Genomic DNA, 26529 nt, shown 5'->3' with positions numbered 1-26529 from the left:
CAGTAGGCTTTGCAAAGCTGAAAAATTACAATTGAGAAATGCAGGGTCTGTAAAACGAGTAAGTACAGAATGTGAACAGCCTCCGCAGTGAGTATCTTTATGGAACCATCCTACTGAAGCTCCAGAAAATCACAGTAGAGTAGACACTTTTGTATTCTTCAGAACTTTTCATCAGTTAGAATCCGAACCTTAGTCAGCTTATTGTGCTCAAGCCACATTAGTACTTCATATCTCTCAGAATTCTCTAAATCCTCTTTGCCATGCTGGGAAAAGAATTCTAGCGACTGTAATTCCAATGTATCATGAAGATGAGCATGCTGGATGATGCTAAAAAAATAATAGGAAAAGGCTGATGTTGAAACATGGCAGTTGCATGGGTTACAGTTTTTAGAAGGAATGTGCGAAGAGGTAATACATTAAAAGCAGAAATAATACATTCTTATGTACATATGGCTCTTAGATTGCTGAATCAAACAAGAGTTGACCCTCTACTTTTTAAGTATAAAAATAAAATTCTTCCCAATATGTTATCCAAATATATATCTATTTGCAGGTGAAATGCATGGCTTTCTTGATTTACATCAAAGAGAAAAAAACTAAGCCACTTTAAACCACAACTCTATTCATAGAACTAGTAAAAAAATAATACATCATGCCTTAAGACAAAAGAGTTTTCCTTAGTTTTGATTTAGCAATTGCATTTTCTGAAACATGATTTGTACCTTAATGTATTGTTAGAATACAGACTTTATATATTGAACTGGGAGGCAACTTACTATGGGTAAAAAACATGGACAATAACTTTACTGTTGCAAACTCAAATTAAAATTAAAAAAAAAAACATGTTAAACTGGCTTAATTATCTATGCATGAGATTGTCATGGAAAAGAAACTGTGATAGCATTTTCTAGGCTCCATGGACAAACTGTACACTACAACGTAACAAAACAAAATAGATTTTATTCAAATTAAGCATATTTGTTAGCACCTCAGGATAACCAGGAAAATAGAACAGTTCAACATAGATAACCAGTTCAGCAGTCCAATCAACTGAACATGTTTTAGTGCATAATGATGGTAGAAAAGTACCACACTGGTCACAACACACGCCTTCAAAACACTCTCAGCCAGCTAGAACAGCGGTCTCCAACCTTGGCAACTTTAAGACTTGTGGACTTCAACTCCCAGAATTCCTCAGCCAGCAAAGCTAGCTGAGGAATTCTGGGAGTTGAAGTTCACAAGTCTTAAAGTTGCCAAGGTTGGAGACCCCTGAGCTAGAATGCACAGGCATTTATTTACACAGAGAGAGAAAACAAATGTTTTGCCCAAGATCCTAAAAGATGAATATGAGCAAAACATAAAGGGTTGTGTCCAAACCTGACCTAAATGCAACACTCAAATAGCAAAGGTATTATGTATCAGAAATATAGGGCAGCACTGAAATCTGCTAAATTTGGAGTTAAATCCAAAATAATAGCACAAAACGGACATTGTTCTTGGAACCTCTACTCAAAAGGACTGGATAAGAGTTCTCAATGACTACAGCTGAGAGTTCGTATAACCCACTGAATGTAGTAGGTAAATCCTAATTTCTACTGTCATATCCTATACAGTCATTTTACACCAACTGCAGAAGAACAAAGAAACTGACTGAATCTTACGATGTAGTATAATAGGGGGAAAGAATAATCACGTTGAACATATACTTTTCATCATAGTATGTTTTCAAGCTTTAAAAATTAACTTTAATTGTGGATGGGTACAACATATATAACCAATATATACGACTGTGGTTCCTATTCATATTGATGCTGGGGGGGAAAAATACTGTAACCAAATTTTTTAAAAAAAATTGGACAGCTGGCCATTCTGTTCCTCATCAATGTCTTCAAGTCACAGCAGCTCCAACAAAATAAACATTTAAGCCTGGAAATGCAAAAGTCAATGTGCTTATTAATAAGACGACGCAAAAAAAAAAAATGACAACTAAGGAAAAAAACACCCTCACCCTACGTTTTACTGTTTCCTTCCTTTTAATTTAAACAAAAGTTTGGTATCTCCTAAAGAGCTGAGAAAACAATGTATTATGGTACGTATTTGAAATATATTATGTATCTACCGTAGGTGGATGGATGCAAAAAAATTAACATCATTTTGTGACAGAAGTTAAGTCCTTCCTCCTCATACATCTTTTAAGACAAATGGCAACAGTTTTACAGAGATATAAGCTAACCATTGACTTCCCGAAATAAAGTTGTATCAGTCTACAACCAAACCACTAGTGGGCTACATGATGTTATGATTAGATTGTAAGAGTTGTAGTTTAAATGCATCTGGAGAATGTCAGAGTGAAAAAACTGCTTAGGACTTGAATTCTGCACCCATTCCTCTCAAGTTCAGTTTTGCAAACTATGTGCATGGCATTTTTTTTCCAAAACTTGAGGAAATATAGTGGATTCAGAAGTAATTTTGGGAGGTTAACTTCATTGCTCTTATGCTAAGGAGACTATAACCCAGAAAAATATAATGGAAAGCTACTGTCCTCACGGGCTTTCCAAGGGAAAAATACATTTGTTGAAAACTGAAACAAGCAATGTTTAAATGCCCAGAAGAACACAAATTCATGAAATGTCAGGAAAGCCGCAATAACTTTGTCATCTGAAAGAGGAATAGAAGCAAAACAGTAACTCCCAACGGCATTATGGAGATAACAAACATCCTCCTGATATCCTCTTTTAAATATTAAGGATTCGTTTTGACAATAAAAATGGCACACTCTGCATCGACAGTTTTTGGGGGGCAGGGGGAGAAGAAATGCCTACAACTCCCTTTCATAAAAAGGAAATAAATGCACTGATGGCTGTGATTTTTTTTAACGTGACATTTCCCGCAGAATAATCCTGGTACAACGCTTGTGACACACTGCGCCCTGGCCATCTTCCTTTACTCCAGTACGAACGATTACAACCCAGGTGTGCCTGTCTAGAAAGTAACTGATTCTTTCCTCAAAATTAGCTTTGTACAACATTTGGCTGCAGGTGGCAGATGCTAACAGTTTAGCTTCATGAGGGCAATGCTAAAAAGGGACTCGTTCCAACAGAGACAGCATCGCCCAGAGTACCACAGCAGTTACACCGACTTGCTACTACGCTCGGAACAGTATTTAATGCGAGGAGTAGAAGCCAGTGACCAGAATCCCAGGTCATCTTTTGAAAAGTATTGCAGCAAGAGTTTCTCGGTGGGACAAATGTTAAGGACACATGTTGAAGTCCCATGAATTAAATCCGGGCCAGCTCGGACGAAGAAGCCTGGGCTTTGGAAGCAAGAGAACCAGGGGCTCAAAACTGGTCACTCCCCCATGGCAGGGCACAGCTGCCTAACTGGGTTGAAAAATGTCATTTGGGCAACTGCCTGGAGCACCATTTGTCTTGACCACTGCTTTCCCACCCCTGCAAGTCTTTTTTGATGCAAGATTCCCACCCACCCACCACCCACACCTCCCCATCAAGATCCCCGTCCAGGCATATTCGGGACCCCCGCCTCAGAGGCCGTGGCGCTTGCGGGCCCCGCCACCCATGCTGGCGGCATGCAGCAAGCGGTCCTTCTCCCTGATCTCCTCCCGCAGCTGGGACTCGGCCAGGCGGAGCCGCCGGATGCTGCCTTTCATCTCCTTCATCTTGACTTCCAGCAGGGCGATGATGTCCCGTTGCTCGTTCAGCTTGCGCAGCAGCTCCTCCGACGTGGTGCCCGAGGACAGCGAGTAAGAATGATCCGGAGGGATGTCCAGCAGCGGCACGTTGTTGGCTAGGAAAGCCAGGTGGACCGGGGCCCCCACGATGGCCCCGGGCCCCCCGAGCTCCACCTGCACGGTCAGGTCCATAGGCTTGACATCCTCCCCAGGGAGGCCGGGGAGGCCGAGGGGCCCCCCACTAACACCTCCTCCAACACCTCCTTCTTCTTCTTCTCCTCCTCCTCCGGGAGCCCTGATGAGGCTCTGGCCAGGCTGGGCGGCCGCCCCCTCTTGCAAAGTCAGCAGCACCGCAGCTTGGGCGACGGCTGCTTGGGCGGCCGCCTGGACAGCGGCTTGGCCGGCGGGGGAGTGGCGGGGTCTCCTGCCCCCGCGGGCCCCTTTGCGCTCGTTGACCCCCCGCAAGGGGAAGATGGTGGGGACGCGCACCAGGTAGGACTTGCGCCCGCCGGGGAAGTGCTCGGAGCAGACGCGGTGGCCCGTGGTGGGCTGGAAAGTGCTGAAGCAGCCGCTGACGCCGGCGCGGGAGACGTTCTTCAGCCAGAGGCGGCGCAGCTCGGCGTCCTTCGGGAAGGTGTAGAAGTGGAGCGCCTTGTCCCGGTGCGAGTTGTTGTAGCAGCCTGGCACGCAGCACGTGAACCCGGGCATGGTCTGCGCGGTCTGCCCTGCCTCCTCCTCCGCCTCCTCCTCCTTCCCCCGGCGGGCCCGAGGCGGCGGGACTACAGATCCCACAAGGCCTCCCGATTTGCGAGTCCAAGAAGGCGGCGGCTGCTGCAAGCTCCTTCTCCGGCGCCGACGCCACCAAGCAAGCCTGCCCTCCCCCGAGAGCGCCACAGGAAACGGAACTACCCGCCCCACAAAGCACCGCGGCGGCGACGCGGCGACGGGACTCTCTTTCCCAGCGGGCACCGCGCGAAGCCGTAGGGCTTGGAAAGCGCGGGTTATCCTCCAGCTTCTGTGGGGATGGGTGGGGAGGAGGAGGAGGAGGAGGAGGGGGGCGGGGCCGGAGGGAAGAGGGAATTACGCGTCCCAGGCGCCATCATGAGATGCCCGCCTTTCCCACAATCCCTTGGCTTTCATTGTGTCTTTTTAATAAAACCCGCCGTTCATAAGTTGTTATTGTTTTCATCTGCTCTTCTTCGGTTTACCCCCCACCCTCTCTTGGAGACGGTGTCGTAATGGTGGTTTCCCCCCCCACACTCCCTCATTTAGCGCCTATAGTATAATAATGCCTCAGCAAGCCACGTCTAGGAAAGCGCGGGAACTCTGCCGACGAACGGCCTATGAATTGTGGAAACAAAACAAGAGGCAAAGAAACTACGCCTCCCACAATGCAACGGGCTCTCGGGTTCCAGCCTTCCATAGACGCTCGATTTGCCTCTTCCACTGCATGGAACTCGGTTGCCCGGACAGCGGCGTTCGTTTTTCTCGTTGCCACGGCAACCATTTTATTAGGAGGCGGCGGCGGCGCAGCATCTCTTAAGCCTTGACCGTGGTACCTGGAGGACCAGTTGGTCGGCCTACCCTAGTGGGATTCTCCCTACCTGCAGTCCACGCCCCACTTCCTAAGAATAAAATGAATGCCAAGCCAATTGTTTTTAAATAAAAGACAATGTTGCTGCTGACGCGTGTTGGTCTCTCCTATTGCTACATCACTTAGAAACAGTATCTGAGCTTCGTTTTTTACGGATTTCTAAAGTTCTGAACGACGAACCAAAAATGCCTTTCAAATTTCTTTTATACATATAACATCACTAGAAAGTAGCGTGGACTCTCCTGGGTTTCTTTTTCTTTGAAAGCATTTTGCTTCTCCTCCAAGAAGCTTCCTCAGTTCAGAGCAAACCGAAGGCACAGCATGACATGACTTTTCTAATATTTTAATATTGAGAGGATAGCTTTTCCAAGAAAAACATTGATTTGCTTTTACTGCTTTTTGTAATATTTAGTTTAATAACTTCACCAGATCTTCTTAGTATCATTACTATTCAATGTCTATGGAATAGTGAATTCCTAGTGAATTTTGTGTGTGTTTCTTTGAGTCAGTGTTGACTTCTGGTGATTGCCTAGACAGGTCTCTGCAGTTTTTTTGACAAAATTTTGGAAGTGGTTTGCCATTGCCCGTTTCCTAAGGCTGAGAGGTAGTAATTGGTCCAAGGTCACCCAACCTGAAGCAGAGCCTGGGGCTTAATCACGCTGGCGCTCTAGATGATTTAATACCCTCTAAAAACCACTTCCATTACCACTTAATGATCTTGAAGAATGATTATCTACAATTGTCATGAAATTCTCCAGTTATTACTCAGTGGCTTCCCCACCCCAGTATTCAATATTTCTATCTAGTAAGCATTTAATTAACTAGATTTTAACTCAAGCATTAACCAGGTTTAGCTCAAAAGCAGCAATATATAAATAAACAATCATAATCAAAAAATACAGATTTTATTTACAAGTATAAAAGTATAGCACTGAATATCTTCACTCAGCAAGATAATTCTGAGTGCTCATTCCATTATCAATCCTCAGCCATTTCAAAACAGGTTTTTTTTTTAAATTACAATCAGGAGTACAGATCCTGTATTTGATGGGAAGGCCTTCCAAAGGAGAATTCCACCAGAGAATGCTGCCTTCAGGTTCTGTCACATCTCAGATTGCACATAATCTGAGTAATATAGGTTTTACAATATTAGAATCATTCTATCATTCATATAGAATGATTGCTGTTGCCTTTGATAGGGCTGTATTAATGTTGGGCTAAATAGATCAGAACCTGAGTTAATAAACAGTAAGCTACCAGATCTCTATAGTTTCTGGTCTATTACAAGTCGTCCAGATTCAAAAGTGGCATATTACACCCACTATGTAGTTTGTTTTGAGTTAGCATATTGTGTGAAGCCAGCCTCCCAACTAGCTTTCCTCAATATGCTGCCTTCATAATAGGTTGGACTGGAACTCCCATATTTCCAGCTAGTATATATATCCATGTTTGAAACCAATAGAATAGGGTCCATTTATTCATTGTTGTTCTCGGCTTGCTGAGCCTTGCCTATGCGGGCAGTTGGCAAAACACTCACAGACGCTGTTTCGATGAGTCAGGAAACCTTTTATTCCCGCTACATGCTGGTCTCAGGCAATGTCGAGTATATCAATACAAAGTCAGTGCTGAGAGTGTCTGCCTCTCAGTGCTTTTTAAACAAGCCGCGCTACACCCGCGCCCTGCCCCAATCAGGACCTCCCAGCTGTTCTACTGCTGTGTCAGCAGGCTTTTCCGCATCTTTGCATCGCTCCTGATTAGATCATCCACCGATGCCAGGGATCGTAGACACAAGGATGCCAACAGCCATCGTACGCCCGCCCACCTGAGCCCCGCAAAGTCTCATCACCACCCCCACCTCCAGTGCACCCTGAAACCCCCGTGTGCATTATCCTCATTTGCTGTTGAGGTTCGTGCTGGTGTCCCACAGTTCTCTTCCCCTACAGGATCATGTGTCGAGCCATGGGCTGGGTTTGACAGTTGTACAAAATTATTTGTCTAGCTGGACAAAGACAAAATTATTTGTCCAGCTGGCAGCTGTAAAAGACAACTGGAACGCCGAACATTTTCAAGATTGCACAGAAGTCATTGCAGGATGATTGGATACTATATTCCCTCTTATTAAATACAAGTAATAGTATTAATGTCCGATATTAGTATCAGACATTAATACAATTGAGCGAGTCCAGAAATATTTCATGAGAAGACTCCTCTACTTGCAACATAATACCTTATGCCACCAGACTTGAAATTTTGGGCTTAGACAACTTAGAACTTCGCCGTCTTCCGTCTGACCTAAGCGTAGTACATAAAATTATCTGCTACAATGTCCTATCTGTCAATGACTACTTCAGCTTCAACCACAATAATATACAAGCACACAATAGATACAAACTTAAAGTAAACCGCTCCAAACTCGATTGCAGAAAATACGACTTCAGCAACAGAGTGGTCAATGCCTGGAATGCACTACCAGACTCTGTATTTTCTTCCCCAAATCTTTAGCCTTAGGCTGTCTACTGTTGACCTCACCCCATTCCTAGGAGGTCTGTAAGGGCCGTGCATAAGTGCACCTGCGTGCCTACCGTTCCTGTCCTAATGTTCCCTTTTATTCCTATCCATTTCATGCATTCATAATCATGTCTATACTATGACTATCATTATGTGTTGTAAGTGTTGTACCTTGATGAAGGTATCTTTTATGTACACTGACAGCATATGCACCAAGTGTGATTGGACACTTGTGTGTCCAATCACGCTTGGCCAATAAAAATTCTATTCTGTTCTATTCTATCTGTAATCTTACGCTAATTAATTAATTAAATAATTAAAAATGATGCAAGCCAGCTTTCTTTTTCCCCCCCCTCGGTGGGGGGCTTTCAAAAGCCCCTTTTCCGCTTATCCCAGATGTGGGAGAATAGCCTCTCCTCTAACTCGATCCCACCCTGCATCGACCCAAATCCCCGCGCTCTCGTGGAGGGAACGATAGGAATGGAAACCAACCCACGTCTAAACGTTTCCGGGCGGGCCTTATGGAGGAACTCCATCTCCCACCGGCCAATGCGAGGCAGGGGGGCGGGGGCGGAAAAAAGGTGGAGCGTTCTCGCGAGAGTTAGCTAGCGACGGTGCCTGCTTGAATCCCGACGCGGGAGAGGACTGCCGCTGTCTCGTCGTAACGGTCTCCGTGGGCGGCGAGCGGCGAGCCATGGCCCGTCGGAGGAGCCTGCGAAGTCAGCAGCTGGAGGAGGAACCGCAAGGGCGCAGGAGGTCGCTGCGGTTGGCTAGGCAAAAGGTGCGGGGAAGTTAGAAGGCTTGGGCGGCGGCATCCCCTCCTTTCAGCCGCCCGACAGAGAAGCTTTGCTTTCTCGCCTTGTTTCAATCTGGGGGTGGGGTGAGGGAGGACTCCAACTCCTATCCTCCCCAGCCTCCCTCCCTATCCCGCCTGTGTTTATCTATCATTCCCATTTCCAACGTGGCTCTGTTTGGCAGACTCGCATCCTCCAGAGCAGGGGTCTTCAACCTTGGCCGCTTTAAGACTTGTGGACTTCAACTCCCAGAATTCCTCAGCCAGCTTTGCTTTGCTGGCTGAGGAATTCTGGGAGTTGAAGTCCACAAGTCTTAAAGCGGCCACTGTTGAAGATCCCTGCTCTAGAGGGATTATATCAGCTGTGACCATCTTTTCTTGGGGGGAAAAAAACAAAGGTCCAGCCTGAAAAAGCAAACCTGGCTGAGGAATTCTGGGAGTTGAGGTCCACAAGTCTTAAAGCGACCACGGTTGAAGATCCCTGCTCTAGAGCAGTGGTTCTCAACCTTTATAGCCTTTAATACAATAAAACCTTTAAATAAATAAATAAAATAAAAACTTTAATACAATAAAACCCCTTTAATACAATTCCCCACGATGTGGCGACCCCCAACCGTAAAATTATTTTTGTTTTGAATTTATCATGCCTGAAGCCATATTGGCTAGTGATCTGAACTGCTTGAGGATGGAGGCATTAAAGCGGAGACTCCTCCCCTATTAAGTTTATCGCGCCTGAAGCCAGATTAGGCTAGCGATTGGGAGTGATTGCAGCTGGCTTGAGAGGGAGACATCAGAGCAAAGATTTCTTTTTAATTCATTGCGCCTGAAGCCGAATTCGGCTAGCGATTTGAAAAGCCTGCAGCTGCCTTGTAGAGTCAACCATTGGAGCGCGATTCTTCGACTCGCAAGTATACTTCCCATATTTCCGATGGTCTTAGGCGACCCCGGCAAATCGTCATTCGACCCCCAGTGGGGTCCCGACCCACAGGTTGAGAACCACTGCTCTAGAGGGATTATATCTGCTATGACCATCTTTTCTTGAGGAAAAAACAAAGGTCCAGCCTGAAAAAGCAAAGTTGGCTGAGGAATTCTGGGAGTTGAAGTCCATGAGTCTTGAAAGTGGCCAAGGTTGAAGACCTCTGCTCCAGAGGGATTATATCTGCGGTGACTATCTTTTCTTGGGGGAAAAACGAAGGTCCAGCCTGAAAATAGGGCAGATCTGAAAAAGAAGCTCATATAAGGCCTGGGGCGGGGGGGAGAACCCGCTAATTATTTATGTTTACAACTTTGCTTTACAAAGGAACGTTCAAGAGCAAAAGTAAGAAACAAAAATAAATCTAATGACAGGTTTTTGAAACAAAGGACTATCCTTTATAATAGAGGTCACTGCAGTTAGGGTGGTGGGCGTTCTCCCAACTGAAATGCGGGAATAAACCTCCCCATCCCTTCGAACGAGATTGAAAACCTGAGATTTGTCTATTTACGGGCAACCGGTTCCTTGGATGTTTCCAGAAAGTGTTTTCCCCACCTTACTTCAATGATTTTTCCCTTGTACTTTCTTGAAAGAACAACAGCCCTAGGCATAGTTGTTTAAGCAAGAACTCCATAGCTTTCCTTTAGGGAAAATGACTTTCATAATGTACTAGATTAGGCTAAAATAATATTGTGCAGCCATTATTTTAGCATGTAGGGTGAAGAAAAAGAAACATATAACCAGTGGTGGGATTCAGCCGATTCTCACCACTTCGGGAGAACCGGTTGTTAACTTTCTGAGCAGTTTGGCAAACTGGTTGTTGGAAGAAATCATTAGGGCAGAGAACGGGTTGTTAAATTACACTGCATATAACTATAAGATGTATTACATGGCTCTATATTGCATGAAAATACCAATCTCCACAAAATATAGTCTTATTCAGCCTAAGTTTTATGTAATAAGCAGAATAGGAGGTGATGTCCTTGCTTAATTGTATTTATAAATTCTGGTATTCAATTACTAGAGTGCACCATTGCTACTTGTCTTTTACAATTGCAATTGCCTTCTTTGGCCTGTTTTTATTTCAGGATGCACCCTTTAATTATCAAAGATCCTTGGCTTATCAGGCACCTACCAACTCTGCACAGATGGATTTTGCAACACCTCGAACCGTTTTTAAGAAGGTCCTACAGACACGTAAGTATGGATGGGGGAAGAGCAACGTTTCAGATCATGTTGCATTGGAGAAGTACAGAATCACAGATAAAACAGTCATTGCTAATTACAGGCTACTCACAACAACAAAGACCCAGAAACTTAACAACAGACATTTAGCAAAAAACAAAGATTTCAGTAACAGTTTAAAAATGTAAAAGGGCAATCTGCATTTTGAGTGTTCACCATCTTGATTTGCACAGAATTTATTAGCTACAATATATTCCACATCCTGAAGGATGGCTAGTAAACTCTTCCCCATCCAGGGTCAATTGTATCTTTGTGTTTGTACTAAATGAGAGGAATGTCTTGTGTTCCAAAGGTGCTTTTGCAAAAGGCAACTGGAGTTCCTTTGTTTTTTCTTGAAGGCATTTTGCTTTTCATCCAAGAAACTTTTTCAGTTCTGACTCCATTTTTTGGATGAGAAGAGAAACGTCTTCAAGAAAAAACAAAGGAAGTCCAGTTTCCTGTTGAAAAAGCACTTTTGGGATAATCATGACCTGGATGACTGAGAATGTGCATAGACAGTCTAGGATACTATCCATCCATCACTATAAGTTCAATGCATTTCTGAAACCAATATGAAATAGTAAATAGAACAGTTTGCAACTTGAAGATTTAAAAATGAAATGTTCTTAAGAAGGTGAAAAAATGTACGGTAGTGTTTATTTGTTTGTTTTTTAGAGCAGTGACATACCGTGGCTATGGTTTTGAAGCACTTTTGAATTTAGCTGTTGCTGAAATAATGTTCGTTTGTTTGTTTTTGACAGAACCAATTGTTTCCCCTCTTGTTTCTGAGAAACCTGATTCTCCAAAATCAATTGATACAATTTTCAATTTTCCTGTGAAGCTTGGTTCTTCCATGTAAGTGGTTCCTTTGTGTTTTGCCATTGCTAAAATAAAGGCTACAAATCTTCAGCTATTTTGACGGTTGTGAGTAACATACTTAGGATCGTAATGTAAAATTGCAGCACTCAAAAGGCGAAAACTATGAAATCTTAGTTGCTCTGGGCTGGGCATGGATCTTAAGAGCAGAAATGTTGAAGCTCCAAACCAAACCTTAAATAAAATTATTTCTGTTTCTCTTGGAATCAGCCAAGAAATGTCTGTTATGGAAATGCATTCAAGCAAGGAATTAATAATGTATTAATAATCTATTAATTGTGTTATTAATGTTAAATTAATAAGTAAATTTTATTGATTAAATTGTTAATACAAATATTGTGCTACTTTTAATGGTCTCCATTTGTGAGATCTGAAAACATATATTGCTAAAATCTCATTACGTTTTTCTCCATGTAGTTGGCATCCATTGCATGAAAAGATTGCTGGACGCTGCATTAAGATGGAGTTCAACTTGTATGAACATGTACATACAAACTGCTAAATTAAAATTAAATCACACTTATGCAGTATGTGGACTTACTTATTGGCAGTTATGTGCCACTTATGATTAATAACTGCTCATTTTGGCCCTCACTAAATAATCTATTCTCCCTATTTCCTAGCAAAGGGGAGTATTGCTGTAGCTATGTCTGTTGTATTCAGCATTGATTAAAAATGGAACAACCATATTGATGTCCAGTATATACACTTTGAGTCTACCTAAAATTGTTTAGGCTTTGGTTTAAGCACTGTGAAGGCTTGTCCTTCGAGAACAGTATTCTGCTACCGGTAGCTCTGAAGACCTGTCTTGTTGACCTTTAGCAATCTAGAAGTCAGCCTGTCGGACTCCACTCAGAGACAGAAGTCTAGGCTTGCACGGCATCCAACAAGATCGAAAAAGGTCCGTGTCTCTCAATTTGAAAGAGATCTGAATAACCAGCTTCACTCCAGCACAGGTAAATGTGGCCTTTGTAGACTACTCTGACCAAATTTTGAATGCTTTTTTTTAAAAAAAGTCTTGCTCTAAGAAATAAAGGAAGTAGTTGACTGTATGTTTTGACATTCTAAGTGTCACCTTAAAGTGTTAAGAAAATTACCTAAGGATTTGTTAGCCTGGATCACAGCACTCTTCTTGATGGAGATCTGATAATGGTCAGAAGAAATAAGAGATAATAATGTCTATATCCGTGATGGTGAACCTATGGCACGTGTGCCAGAGGTGGCAGGCAGTGCCTTCTCTGTGGGCATGTGAGCCATCAACCCAGTACAGATCCACTGCCCATGCGCGCGCATCTCCCGCTGGCCAGCTGGTCTTTGGGTCTCTGCCGTGCATGCATGGGGAGGCGGGGTGCATGCGCAGGGGCTGCATGCGTATTGCATTTTGGGGGCTTGGGAGTGCGCACACTTTGGGCACTCGGTCCGGAAAAGGTTAGCTATCACTGGTTTATATTATGGCCAGCTAATGCATTCTGTGGAACAGGACATGCCTGGCCTATGTAACAGGTTAAGCAGTGAACATATTTATTACAGTACATTCTCCGGGGAATCGGTATTACTGCTGATTCCCATGTTTAATTTCTCTGTAATGCTGAAGACCTGTCAAGTGACACGCTGCACCGACATTGCTCAGATTAAAACAGATTCAAGCTATTCGCAGGTGCCCTAAAGCGGAACAGTGAAGTGAAATTAAAACAACTAATACAAATCCTAGGCATGGCAATATATAGAATAAATGATTTATCCTGCTTTGGACAGCAATATCAGTAACTTCTAATGCCTAGCTCTGCTTGTTCATTGATTAGTATTTAAGTAGTAAGACTTCCACATATAAGCAGCCCATCTAATATATCTTAATCTCTCTTTACAGCTCGGGGCTTGCTGGACCAGACATCTTTGACAAAGTACGTTACAATTCCGTTTTGTTTTGTGGCTGTACTCAAGCTATTGTTTTTTCTTTGCCTAGATGCTTAGCAAATGGGGATGACATGTCAGGATGGCAGAAATTGTGAAAATACTTGTTTTCATGTGATGGTGCCACAGTCCCTACAAAGAGTGGAGAGCCTTAGGCCCAAGTGCTACGTTTCTACTTTCCCTAGTCAAACAAGGCTTAAATTTAGTATATTCTTATACTATGGCAGGGTAGGAGTAGCTGGGCCACTGTGCAACGTTAGGCTTTCCTTATGCTGGAGAGAAGCTGTAGGCACAGGTAATTTTGTTCCAGTTGTTGGTTACGTATTGAATATTACTGACATTTATCATTATATTTCACACATCGATTCCATTTACTCTGTTTCCCCCAGAATAAGACATCCTCTGATAATAAGCCCAATCGGGCTTTTGAGCGAATGGCAATAAGACCAAGCATTTATTTCAGGGTTCAAAAAAAATATAAGGGTCTTATTTTCGGGGAAACACGGTATATGTTGCCATCCTGCTCAGTTAAACTTTTACTGCTGTCCTGTTGTCAATTAAATACTCAAAGTATTAGCATTAATACTTTAATAGCATTAAACTGGCTTTAATAGCATTAAACTGGCAAGTACAGGTAGTCCTCGATTTATGACCCACAATTGAGCCCAACATTTCTCTTGTCAAGTGAAATGTTTGCTAAGTGAGTTTTGCCCCCATTTTATTACCTTTTCTTGCCACAGTTGTTAAGTGAATCACTGCAGTTGATAAATTAGTAACCCGGTTGTTAAGTGAATTTGGCTTCCCCATTGACGTTGCTTGTCAGCAGGTCACAAAAGGGGATCAACATGACTTTGGGACACAGCAACGGTCAGAGATATGAACCAGTTGCCAAGTGTCTGAATTTTGATCACATGATCATGGGGATGCTGTAAAGCAGGGGTCTCCAACCTTGGCCACTTTAAGACTTGTGGACTTCAACTCCCAGAGTTCCTCAGCCAGAAGTCCACAAGTCTTAGTGTCCAAGGTTGGAAACCCCTGCTGTAAAGGTCATGAGTGTGAAACATGGTCATTAGTCACATTTTTGATACCGTTGTAACTTTGAATGGTCACTAAATGAACTGTTGGAAGTTGACTACTTGTATTCAAATCCATATTTAAAAGCCCATCTAAAGAGATGCAACTCAGCTGATTTTTCAGAGGCATGGAAAATGAGGACCAAATACAGTTCCCAGGTGGACTGGATTCTTTAGGCTGGGAATGAAGCAGGAAATGGTTTCATCCTGGGTAAATGGATCTCAGAAAAAGGGGTACCTTGAGTTCTGTTCCTGAAGATCCAGGAAGATCCAACCACTGCTAGATGGTCTAGATCTGATCTGAGTCGTGGTGGTGCAGTGGTTAAAAAGCAGGATTGCAGGCTAATTCTGCCAACTGCCAGCAGTTCGATTGTGACCAGCTCAAGGTTGACTCCGCCTTCCATCCTTTTACTGACGTCAGTAAAATGAGGACCCAAATTGTTTGGGGCAATACACTTAGAAAGAGCTGTAAATCACTAGGAAGCAGTCTATAGAATAGAATAGAATAGAATAGAATAGAATTTTTATTTGCCAAGTGTGATTGGACACACAAGGAATTTGTCTTGGTGCATATGCTGTCAGTATACATAAAAGAAAAGATACGTTCATCAAGGTACAACATGTACAACACATTTGATGGTCATAGGGTACAATTTAACACTTAATGATACAACACTTAATACTATTAGTCTAAATGCTATTACTATTGCTATATGCTGTTCTGTTCTCAGTTCTCTTCAGATCTCTTTTACAACCCCAGCACCATTGAACTCCGCTGGGAGAAAAGGTTTGATCCGTAGGCCCAGAAACTACCGAGGATTTAATGTGAAGGATTTTGAAGGGGGCCTTGAACAAGACTTGTTGCAGATCAAAGATTGTGAGTCCGATTTGGGGTATTTTTGTCCTGGTGGGTTTGTTAGAGAGAGCAACCTAGGAACTGAGGAGTCAGAATGGGTTATGATCTGTTCTGGAGACAGAATCAACTGAAGACGGGGTGGTGTCGAGAAGTGAAAATGAAATCAAAGTGGTGTGAATCAAAGTGTTGTGGCCTGTGGGCCGCCGGCCCCTCCAGCAGCCGAATCAGAGGAGGAGGCGGAGGCGTGGAAGTCAGGGTCAGCATCAAGGCAACCTGAGAGCTCCGAGGGGGAAGAGTGAATGGAGCTGGCAAAGATAGAGAGACAGAGGCGGAGCCTGGGCCGTCTGTTAGCTCTCAGATGGAGAGTCAACAGCCCTCAGGTCTGGGGGTGGCTGATGAGGAAGAGGAGGAACAGCTGAGTCCAGTGCCTGACGCGCAGATGCGCAGAAGTCAGAGGAGAGGAGAGCAGTGGCAATCTATGGGCCGGTCCTTGGGAAGGAAGAGCCACCACTGCTAGCGAAGCCCCACCCTAGCTCTGGGGATAAAAGGCAGGGGGCGGAGATAAATAGATGTGGCAGACAAATGTTCATCTCCCTGCCGGACAGACTTGTTAGCCTGCGGTGAGAGAAACTTTGCCAGGGCTGCTGGTGCTCCTAATAAAGGAATCTTCAACTACATTGCCATGTTTGGGGAGCTGGTTCAGAACACAAAGTTATATTTCCGTCTGAAGGGATAACTTTTTGTTTAAATTGTTGCCAGCGGCAGAAAACAACCCTGAAGACCAGAAAACTACAACGCTCCAATCAAACAACACAGAGGCTCTTTCGGTAGAGACACAACTCTTTCTCCCCCCTCATTCCAGTGAGGGGAATGAGACGGAGCCATCTCATGTCCTACCAGAACTGGATTTGGCAAGGAACCCTTTAAGTCGTAGGAGTGCGCCATCTCGTAGCCAAACAGGGTTAGCCAGACAGGACGAAATATCTGACATGGAAATTGAAAAAGTGGCGGAAAGCAGCCCTCCAAAAATCTTGACATCGGGAAGGGAAATAACCCTTGAACCAGAAACCGAATCCACGCAAAAGGATGCAGGAAAAGGATTGAGACCCAGTCTGGGAAAAGAGAAGTTAAGTCCAGGCCCCGAAGATGCCGGCAGCACAGAAAGCATTTCCCGGAAAAGAATGGACATGCCTCAAAAGCAACAGCGAAAGCATTTTCAGGGAAACAGTCCTGATGAGGAACTCTTCACTCCCACGGAGCCTTTGAAGACTGGTATGTTCATTGTTGTGGTTTGAGGAACAAAAAAAAATGCCTTCATATATCTTCTATGCCAGGGGTCCCCAACCCCCAGGCTGCGGCCCCACTACTGGACCGTGAGCCATTCAGAACCGGGCCCTAGAAGCTGCGGGTGAGCGTGCAGGGGGCACGTGGTGTTGTGTCTGGGTGTTGTGTCTGTGCCCCCCGAGCCGGGCCCCCTGCCAGAAAGTGACTCGGAAAGTGAGGGGGAAGGGCCATCAGGACTTACCTCTGGAACACCGGCTTCCCTGGCTCAGCTCCAGGAGCCAGAGGCAGGCCAGGTGGAGGAGATAACAAGGCCTCCGTCCCCTGACTCTTCCCCCCCCCCAGGCCATGCCTCCAGACCCAGCTGATGGCAATCAGGCCTGGCTGGACCCTAGGTTTAATAGGCAAGAGAGGCGGGAACAACAGAAGCAGGGCTGGGGCAGGCCTAGGAAGTGCTGAGTCATGGAGCCACACCCCACAGGATATAAAAGCAGCAAGGGCTGCTATACCACTTCGTGGCGAGCTTAACTAGAGCTGTGAAGTACTGTTTGTTCCTGGTTGACTCATCGGCATCAAGAGAGATAACAGAGATACTTGGCAGATGCTCGCTAGTTTACTGCCAGAAGCTGATAGTGCTGGCTAATTAAGTCATTGCTTGAACTGAGGCGAGGAGGGCAGAACACAGGGGGCACAGGGGGCAGTGGGCAAACACATGCTCACACAATCCATTTGAAGAATCGCGCTTCAATGGTTGACTCCACAAGCCAGCTGCAGGCTTTTCAAATCGCTAGCCGAATTTTGCTTCAGGCGCGATGAATTAAAAAAGAGAGAAATCTTTGCTCTGATGTCTCCCTCTCAAGCCAGCTGCAATCACTCCCAATCGCTAGCCTAATCTGGCTTCAGGCGCCATAAACTTAATGGGGAGGAGTCTCCGCTTTAATGCCTCCGTCCTCAAGGCAATCGCAAGCAGTTCAGATCACTATCCAATACGGCTTCAGGCACGATAAATTCAAAACGAAAACAATTTTACGGTTGGGGTCGCCACATCGTGGGGAATTGTATTAAAGGGGTCGCAGCACTATAAAGGTTGAGAACCACTGCACTAATGTAACCTTCAAAAATACCTTTCAGCGTCTTTTTCTTTTACATTTGTGTCCAAATATTTGTGACTCTTTCTGTCATTCACACCAATAGATGCTCAACGCCCAGGAGCATCTCAAAGAAATTTCTCAACTTGGCTGAGTAGAAAAATTGTCAGGCATTCAGTGGATGAGATGGTGGCACACATCACCAAGGAGCTGGATAGCATTGTCCCGGCAGTTGCAGGACAGAGTGTGGCCAAGATGGACTCAGAGGAAGGATCTTCTCTTCAGGAAATAAGTAAGTGACTGGTAGTTAGCCAATAGATGTGTGGAAGCCTTTGCGAGAATTATGTGGGGGAAAAAAAGTGCTCTGAATGGATGTATACTGTCCTGTACCATTCTGGCCCTCATTCTGGAATAATTGCCTTGAAACATGTCCTGCCTTCGTATAATTAATTAGGCGCCTCCACTTAATCTTATCGTGTATAAAATGCAGGTTCAGTTCCCCTCATCTCCAGTTAGAACAGGGAAAGGATCCTGTTTCAATCACAGACTGGCGACTCTCGGCGTCTGTAGATAATATTGAATTTAGAGATCTTACTCCAGGCCTTGAACTAAGCTATATAATCGTGGTTTGGGTTTAATGTATTTTGTGAACCCAGTCTTTTCTCCTTTTTTTTTTTTAAATTTCCAGAGCAATTCTAAGTAAAGCTGCTGAAAATTGGCTTTGTTTTGTGACTTTAAGGATAGGAAATACCCCAAAATGTTCATCTAAGCCTTAAAATAAACATGGATTTTTTTTTTAAAAAAAGAGCCTCACTCCAACATCTCCAAAAGCCTAGGAAATCAACCTGTATGCTTTTCAGTATCTTCCCCAGAATTCTAAAATCTGCCCAACTCCTAGCTTGTGAGTTATTACGATATGAAGCCAGAGAGGTATAGTTTTATTGAGGTTAATGAAGCCATAACTTAATGAGATAGAGAACTCAGGAGAAATGATCAGCATCTGGCAATATCTCAAAAACCAAATAACAGAGTTGGAAGGGACCTAGGAGATCTTCTAGTCCAATCCCCTGCTCAGGCAGGAAGCCCTATACCATTTAAGACAAATGGTTATCCAATCTCTCCTTAAAACTTCCAGTATTGGAGCATTCACCACTTCTGGAGGCAAGTTGTTCCATTGATTAATTGTTCTCACTGTCAAAAATTTCTCCTTAGTCCTAGGTTGCTTCTCTCCTTGACTAGTTTCCATCTATTGCTTCTTATCCCACCTACAGGTGTTTTGGAGAACAGGTTGATTCGCTCTTTTTTGTGATATTGGAAGACTGTCTTCATGTCACCCCCTAGTCCTTCTTTTCATTAAGCTAGATATACCCAATTCCAGCAACGGTTCTTATATGTTTTAGCCTCCAGTCCCCTAACACCTGAAACGGGTGAGTTGCGCACAAAAGCTAAAGAGGCAATAGCTCCAGGCTCTGTTCTACCAGATGGTACTTCGAGATGAACCTTTACATATGAATGAAGAGGAAATGTGGAATGTTTGGGAAGGATCTCAAAGCAGTAATAGAGTCAGTAACACACGCCAGCCACCTGTGTTTTTAAAAGAAGCTGTTGATGAAATGTGTGACCTTTCTCTTTTTTCCTCTAGCTGTTGATATCACTCAAAGTCCTAGAGCGGCAACCCCAAGTAGACGCGCAAGTGGAAAGACTCCCAAGACGCTGGAGAGGACTCCCTTTAAGGCAATGAGAGATCGAACAAAGCCACAAACAGATGATAGAAACAGGACAAAAGAAATGAGGAATGTGGAAACGGAACAGATTCTGGAGTTTGGCGCCAAAGACAACCCAGAAGTTGAGATGTCAGGATCTGAGAACGTTGGTGAGTTAATTTACCCCTTAATCATATGTAGATGACCGCCTATCTCACATAAAAATGACTCTGGAGAGCAAGACACTTATAACTTTCAGTCCTTTAGTAACTTTTGGATTATCTGTGAAGGAGATAGAAGATCTTTCTCTTTTTTGTTTTTCTTCCTTTTTTCTCTTTAGCTATTGAGATCTCTCAAAGTCCTAGAGTGGCAACGCCAAGTAGACGTGCAAGTGGAAAGACTCCCAAGACGCTGGAGAGGACTCCCTTTAAGGCAATGAGAGAGAGAACAAATCCACGAACAGGTGATAGAAACAGGACAAAAGAAATGAAGAATGTGGAAACGGAACAGATTCTGGAGTTTGGAGCCAAAGACAACCCAGAAGTTGAGATGTCAGCATCTGAGGACGTTGGTGAGTTAATTTATTTACTTAATCATATCTATATGATCGCCCATCTCGCGTAAAAGTGACTCTGGAGAGCAAGACACTTATAACTTTCAGTCCTTTAGTAACTTTCGGATTATCTGTGAAGAAGATGGAAGATATTTCTTTTTTCCTTCCTTTTTTCTCTTTAGCTATTGAGATCTCTCAAAGTCCTAGAGTGGCAACTCCAAGTAGACGCGCAAGTGGAAAGACTCCCAAGACGCTGGAGAGGACCCCCTTTAAGGCAATGAGAGAGAGAACAAATCCACGAACAGGTGATAGAAACAGAACAAAAGAAATGAGGAATGTGGAAACGAAACAGATTCTGGAGTTTGAAGCTGAAGACAACTCAGAAGTTGAGATGTCAGAATCTGAGGACATTGGTGAGCTAATTTACTTACTTAATCATATCTATATGATCGCCCATCTCGCGTAAAAGTGACTCTGGAGAGCAAGACACTGATAACTTTCAATCCTTTAGTAACTTTCGGATTATCTGTGAAGAAGATGGGGGATCTTTCTTTTTTCCTTCCTTTTTTCTCTTTAGCTATTGAGATCTCTCAAAGTCCTAGAGTGGCAACTCCAAGTAGACGCGCAAGTGGAAAGACTCCCAAGACGCTGGAGAGGACCCCCTTTAAGGCAATGAGAGAGAGAACAAATCCACGAACAGGTGATAGAAACAGAACAAAAGAAATGAGGAATGTGGAAACGGAACAGATTCTGGAGTTTGAAGCTGAAGACAACTCAGAAGTTGAGATGTCAGGATCTAAGAACATTGGTGAGTTAATTTACCCCTTAATCATATGTAGATGACCGCCTATCTCACATAAAAATGACTTTGGAGAGCAGGACGCTGATAGCTTTCAGTCCTTCAGTAACTTTTGAATTATCTGTGAAGAAGATAGAAGATCTTTCTCTTTTTTTGTTTTTCTTCCTTTTTTCTCTTTAGCTATTGAGATCTCTCAAAGTCCTAGAGTGGCAATGCCAAGTAGACGTGCAAGTGGAAAGACTCCTAAGACGCTGGAGAGGACTCCCTTTAAGGCAATGAGAGAGAGAACAAATCCACGAACAGGTGATAGAAACAGGACAAAAGAAATGAAGAATGTGGAAACGGAACAGATTCTGGAGTTTGGAGCCAAAGACAACCCAGAAGTTGAGATGTCAGCATCTGAGGACGTTGGTGAGCTAATTTACTTACTTAATCATATTTATATGACCGCCCATCTCGCATAAAAATTACTTTGGAGAGCAGGACGCTGATAACTTTCAATCCTTTAGTGACTTTCGGATTATCTGTGAAGGAGATAGAAGATTTTTCTCTTCTTTTTTTCCCCTTCCTTTTTTCTCTTTAGCTATTGAGATCTCTCAAAGTCCTAGAGTGGCAACTCCAAGTAGACGCGCAAGTGGAAAGACTCCCAAGACGCTGGAGAGGACCCCCTTTAAGGCAATGAGAGAGAGAACAAATCCACAAACAGGTGATAGAAACAGGACAAAAGAAATGAGGAATGTGGAAACGGAACAGATTCTGGAGTTTGAAGCCGAAGACAACCCAGAAATTGAGGAGATGTCAGAATCTGATGATGTTGGTGAGCCGATTTATTTAATCGTATTTATATATGTCCCACAAAAGCGAGTCTGGATGGCAAGACGCTGATAAGGTTGGAAGCTGCCTATGCTAAAGCACAGCTGGAGCAAACTTGGCCTATTGGATGCATTTCAAAATGATAGATTAACGTAAGAAATTGACCCGGGGGGATCTCAGAGTCAGTTTAGAAATTCATCTTATCCTGAATCAGTTCCCTATGTTGAGAGCTGCATTCTTTTTAAGGTTGTCATGGTTGGGCTTCAGAAAGTATCCTCTTCTCCCATAGCACGACTTCTTCCCCAATTATTCCTCACATCATTTGGGTTTCTCCAGAAGCCTTCTGTCGTGTCCCACTCCTCCGCTGACGGCCGGGTCAGGGAAATCCGAATCAGGTGTGCCTCTGCAGCTCTGCCAAAGTCCTAGCAAAGTCCTCAGGGCAGGCAGGAAACCAGAAAGTGACTTCAGCAAGATATGTTTAGACTTTGCGTGACTCAGAGAATGCCAGAAAGCAGATCCTTTATATAGGCCATGGGGTGTGGCTCCATGACTCAGCACTTATCCAGGCCTGCCCCTCCCTTCCTTCTGTTGCCTCCGCCTGTCAAGTCTTCTGACGCGAGGGTCACTCCAGTCTGCAGCTGTTGGCAATTGACCTCCCTCAGGCTCACATGCTGTGGAGGAGGGGGAGGGGTCTAGTTGCTCCGTTTGCCTGGGCATGGAGCCAGAGCTGGGGGCTGGAGATACTTCCTCCTCTTCAGCCTGTCTGGGCATGGAGCCAGGGCTGGGGCCGGGAGGCATACTAGGACATTCTTCAGCGTTCGGAAGCAGATAAGAAGACCCCGGCTGCGGTGAGAGTGGGCAAGACACAACACCTTCTTTCTAACTACAATAAATCAATAAATCTAAAATCCAGTCTTTTACAGATAATCCTTGATTTACAACAGTTTGCCTCGTGACTGTTTAGTGAAGTTCATGATGGCACTAAAAAAAAAAAGGGACTTGTGACTATTTTTCACAACCGTTGCAACCTCCCCATGGTCACATGATCAAAATTTGGGCGCTCGGCAACTGGTTCCTATTTATGACGGTTGCAGTGCCCCGGGATGACCTGATCCCCCTTTTGCGACCTTCTGACAAGCAAAGTCAATGGGGAAGCCAGATTCACTTAACAACTGTGTGACTCACTTAACAAATAAAAGGATTCACTTAACAACTGCGGCAAGTACGGTAAAATGGGGCAAAATTCACTTAACAAATGTCTCGCTTAGCAACAGATTTTGGGCTTAATTGTGGTTGTAACTCTGGGACTACCTGTAGTAACTTTGGGATTATCTGTGAACAAGATGGAAGCCCCATCCCAGAAGCTTCATGTGCTTTGGGAAAGCACATGAAGTACCTTTCATTTTCTCTCAGAACCAACTGGCAGTACACCAGCATTCGTCCGCGCCAAAGCTTTTCACTGTACACCATTGCTGTCCAGCCCACATGTTTTGAAAGAGGTGGCTTCTGGGTATGTATGCGGTTGTAGCAGGAGTGAAATGTAAAATTTGTTACTACCGGTTCTGTGGGCATGGCTTGGTGGTGGGGGTAATATATATATTTACTTTTAAAAGTGTTTTTTCTACAACCTCTACAGCTGAAGAGGTTGTAAAACAATGCATTTTAAAGCCTCTGATGATCAGGCAACTCAGCTGCGATCGCCAGAGGAGCCTTTTAAATGCTTTTAAAGGGTTCTGACGATCCCAGCTGAGTTGCCTGATCGCCAGAACCCTTTAAAAGCATTGTTTTTATAACCTCTTCAACCGAAGAGGTTGAGAAAAAATGCTTTTAAAAGGTTCAGACGATCCCAGCTGAGCCGCACAATCATCAGAGGCTTTTATTTTACTTTTAAAAGCATTTTTTTGGCCTAAGAAAAAATGCTTTTAAAAGTTAAAAAAAAAACCTTTGATGATCACGTGGCTCAGCTGGGCATGCGGGGGGTGGGGGCAGGGACTTTTGCTACTGGTTCTCCGAATCACCTGCCGCCATCGCTATCGGATCGGGCGATATGGTCCGAACCGGGAGCATTTCACCCGAGTTGTAGGGAGATGAAACTCTAACTCCCTAGCCGCTCTGCATTTAGAGGCAGTCCTCGACTTATGGCAGTTCATTTACGACCTGTTTGCCAACTTCCGATCCCACCTAACCCTCCCCAGCCTCCTAGAAAGGCTCTGGAGCCTGAGGAGAGCAAAAAACAGGCCTTCCCCCTGCCCAGGCCCTCTAGAGGTAGGAAACAGTCTATTTCCCTTCTGCCAGTAGGCCCAGAAGGCCGGATCTGAGCTTGCGCACCCACCAATATGGCTACATGCACCACCTGTGGCACATGTGCCATAGGTTCACCATCACGGGCTTAGACTGTTTTTTTGATATTTTTCTTGGAGGTCGTCGGTAAAACGGAATTTGGTTCAACGGGTTCCCAAGCCAGCTAAAAAAGCCCGCCGGGAAAAACGGGAACCCTCTCTCCCTAGCAACTTGGTGAAAAAAATGTTCAACCATTACGTCAAGATGCCAGTAACCAAAGAGGCGTTGCAAGTTGTGGATAGGTGGTGAGTCATCACGATCGCTTGTGGAGAAACGAGGTTTGCCAACTACGCTCAGCTAAGAGAAAAATTAAAAACGCGTAGCGCTGCCTCGTTCCGTTGTCATGTCTGGGTTTCTTGCCAACAAGCAAATCTGCTCGCGGGGATTGAATTGCGATCAGACCTTTAAGGTGTCTTGAGAGGGTTTTGAATTGCAACCTCCTTTCCAAGGAGAAGGGAGCAATGCTGTCACTCTCCCAACTGACTTTCGGCTTCCGTTTTTCCAGCGTGAATGTCTACTTTAAGCATCTGACCAACGACCTAGAAGCCTACGTGAATCATGCTCGCCGGAAGACAGCAGAGGCAGCCGATCTGGAGCTCCTCATGAGGCGGTGAGAGTGGGGTGGGGTTGCAAGGTCTCGAGAGCCCTTCATCAGCCCAAGAAGAGATCTCAGGGAAGGCTTCCCCACCATAATGCTCTTCAGATGTTTGGGGCGGCGGGGAGAAGGGGCGAGAACTCCTAGCCACTACAGCTCTTGGGAATTCTGGCTGTCATGATCGTAATGCATTTGGAGAAGACCAGGCTACTGGTGGTTGTTCTTAGGCCTAGAGGAGGGCTCTCCTCGGCTGTTCCCTTGCTGTTTTTAACAGTACGGGTAGGAGATTTAATGTTTTTCCATTCTTTGCTTTCTTGAGAAACAGCTGAACAATAGCCGAGAGAACTGTGAGTGCAGAATTGTAGTAATTACAGCAAAGAATACAATACTGGAGCACAGGTAGTCTTGGACCTACAACGGTTCATTTAGCCACCGAAGTTATACAATGGCACTGAAAAAAGTGACCATCTTTCACACTTATGACAATCACAGCATCCCCATTGCTTGATTTACTGTATTTTTCGGAGTATAAGATGAACCTTTTCCCCCCATAAAAGGGGGTGAAAATTTGGGTGCGTCTTATACACTGAATGTAGCCCCACCCATCCACTGGCCCCCACTCTTTGGCCTCTGCCTCCCAGCAATTTACCTCCTTGCAGCAAGAAGAAACAGCCCATTCATTTCAGCTTCAACACAACCTAATTAGCATAACTTGATTGTCCGTTGGATCAGCCTCCCGACTCAGCTGTTTCAGGCTATTCATTGCTTATTGCTGCGCGGGCTTGCTTCAAGGAGGTAAATTGCTGGGAGCAGATTTTTTTTTTACTTGTGCTAATCAAGCTATGCTGCAAACAAAGATGAAAGTAAAGCAGACTGTTTGCTGTTTGCTGTAACATGGCAAAATTGCTGGGAGGCAGAGGCAGATTTCTTTTTCTTGTTTTCCTCACCGAAAAAGGTAGGTGCATCTTATAGTCCGGAGCATCTTATACTCCGAAAAATTCGGCATTTTCAGATGCTTGATAACTGACTCACATTTATGACGGCTGCAGTGTCCCAGGGTCAGGTGATCATCCCCTTTTGTGACCTGACAAGCGAAATCAGATTCATTAACAACTGCCTGATGTACTGAATCACTGCAGTTGTTAAAAGATAACAAATGTGATGAGGAAAGTCATAAAATAGGGCGAAACTCACTTAACAAATCTCTCATGTAGCAACCTAAGTTTTGGGCTCTGTTGTGGTCGTAATTTGAGGACTTCCTGTAGCTCAGGACAGTTTACAAAGCCCAAACTGGAGAGGCTCTGTTATAGGATTTGTTGGAAAGAGGCGAGCACTATCCAATTCACAGGTGTTGCTTCTTTTGGTCTTGTTCTCTTGTGATCCCTTTCTCCACAATCCAGGCAAGGACTGATAACAGACAAGACGCCTCTAAATGTGCTGGTCGAGCGACACTTGCCTTTGGAGTACAGGAAGCTGCTAATTCCTATCGCCATAAGTGGGAATAAAGTGATCCCTCAGAAATTGAAGTGAGAAGCTGAACCACTTGGATGTCAGAGATAGAACATTTTTGGTTTGGAACTAAGCGGTGGCGGAAGGAGATCTCCTACGGCTCTGGACTAGAACAGATGGAGATTTGTCCGTAAGACAAAATCATTCACATGGCATTTAACTTAAGTACGGCACCTTCTCAGAAACAAGCAATGCTGAATTTCACCTCTTGTGCTTCAGTGACTGCGGTACAGGAGGATCCTTGTTTTTCTGCCTGTACCAAAGTACATTTTGTAAAAAAAATAATAATAATAATTCTGTATTACTTTGGAATTAAAACTGTTTTCTCCGTCTTCTTGTTCTCACGCAAGCA

General features: G+C 44.3%; 2 protein-coding genes across 2 annotated transcripts; one reads left to right on the top strand and one right to left on the bottom strand.

Annotated features, from left to right (window-relative positions):
- Window positions 1–943: 943 nt before the first annotated feature.
- On the bottom strand, window positions 944–4653 carry THAP11 (THAP domain containing 11). Its single transcript, XM_058155491.1, has one exon. It carries the CDS (start codon window positions 4394–4396, stop codon window positions 3542–3544), a length of 855 nt encoding a protein of 284 aa, XP_058011474.1. The 5' UTR covers window positions 4397–4653; the 3' UTR covers window positions 944–3541.
- Window positions 4395–26508, top strand: CENPT (centromere protein T). The gene is made up of 19 exons (XM_058155417.1): window positions 4395–4668; window positions 8351–8571; window positions 10645–10753; window positions 11542–11635; window positions 12479–12612; window positions 13524–13557; window positions 15372–15517; window positions 16256–16768; window positions 17972–18157; window positions 19508–19738; window positions 19909–20139; window positions 20304–20534; window positions 20699–20929; window positions 21101–21331; window positions 21504–21737; window positions 23147–23243; window positions 24154–24318; window positions 24579–24683; window positions 26069–26508. Exons 1-19 carry the CDS (start codon window positions 4395–4397, stop codon window positions 26196–26198), a joined length of 3597 nt encoding a protein of 1198 aa, XP_058011400.1. The 3' UTR covers window positions 26199–26508.
- Window positions 26509–26529: the final 21 nt, after the last annotated feature.

The sequence above is a fragment of the Ahaetulla prasina genome, chromosome 12 (genome assembly GCF_028640845.1).
Source record: "Ahaetulla prasina isolate Xishuangbanna chromosome 12, ASM2864084v1, whole genome shotgun sequence".
Taxonomy (NCBI): domain Eukaryota; kingdom Metazoa; phylum Chordata; class Lepidosauria; order Squamata; family Colubridae; genus Ahaetulla; species Ahaetulla prasina.
Note: the sequence above shows the minus strand (reverse complement) of the source record. Positions and strands in the feature narration are given on the sequence as shown.

Coding starts and splice junctions, on each gene's coding strand:
- CENPT (XM_058155417.1), top strand. CDS start 4,395: ATGGTCTGCGCGGTCTGCCCTGCCTCCTCCTCCGCCTCCTCCTCCTTC. Junction 19,739..19,908: donor GTCAGGATCTGAGAACGTTG/GTGAGTTAATTT, acceptor TTTTCTCTTTAG/CTATTGAGATCTCTCAAAGT. Junction 21,332..21,503: donor GTCAGCATCTGAGGACGTTG/GTGAGCTAATTT, acceptor TTTTCTCTTTAG/CTATTGAGATCTCTCAAAGT.
- THAP11 (XM_058155491.1), bottom strand. CDS start 4,396: ATGCCCGGGTTCACGTGCTGCGTGCCAGGCTGCTACAACAACTCGCAC.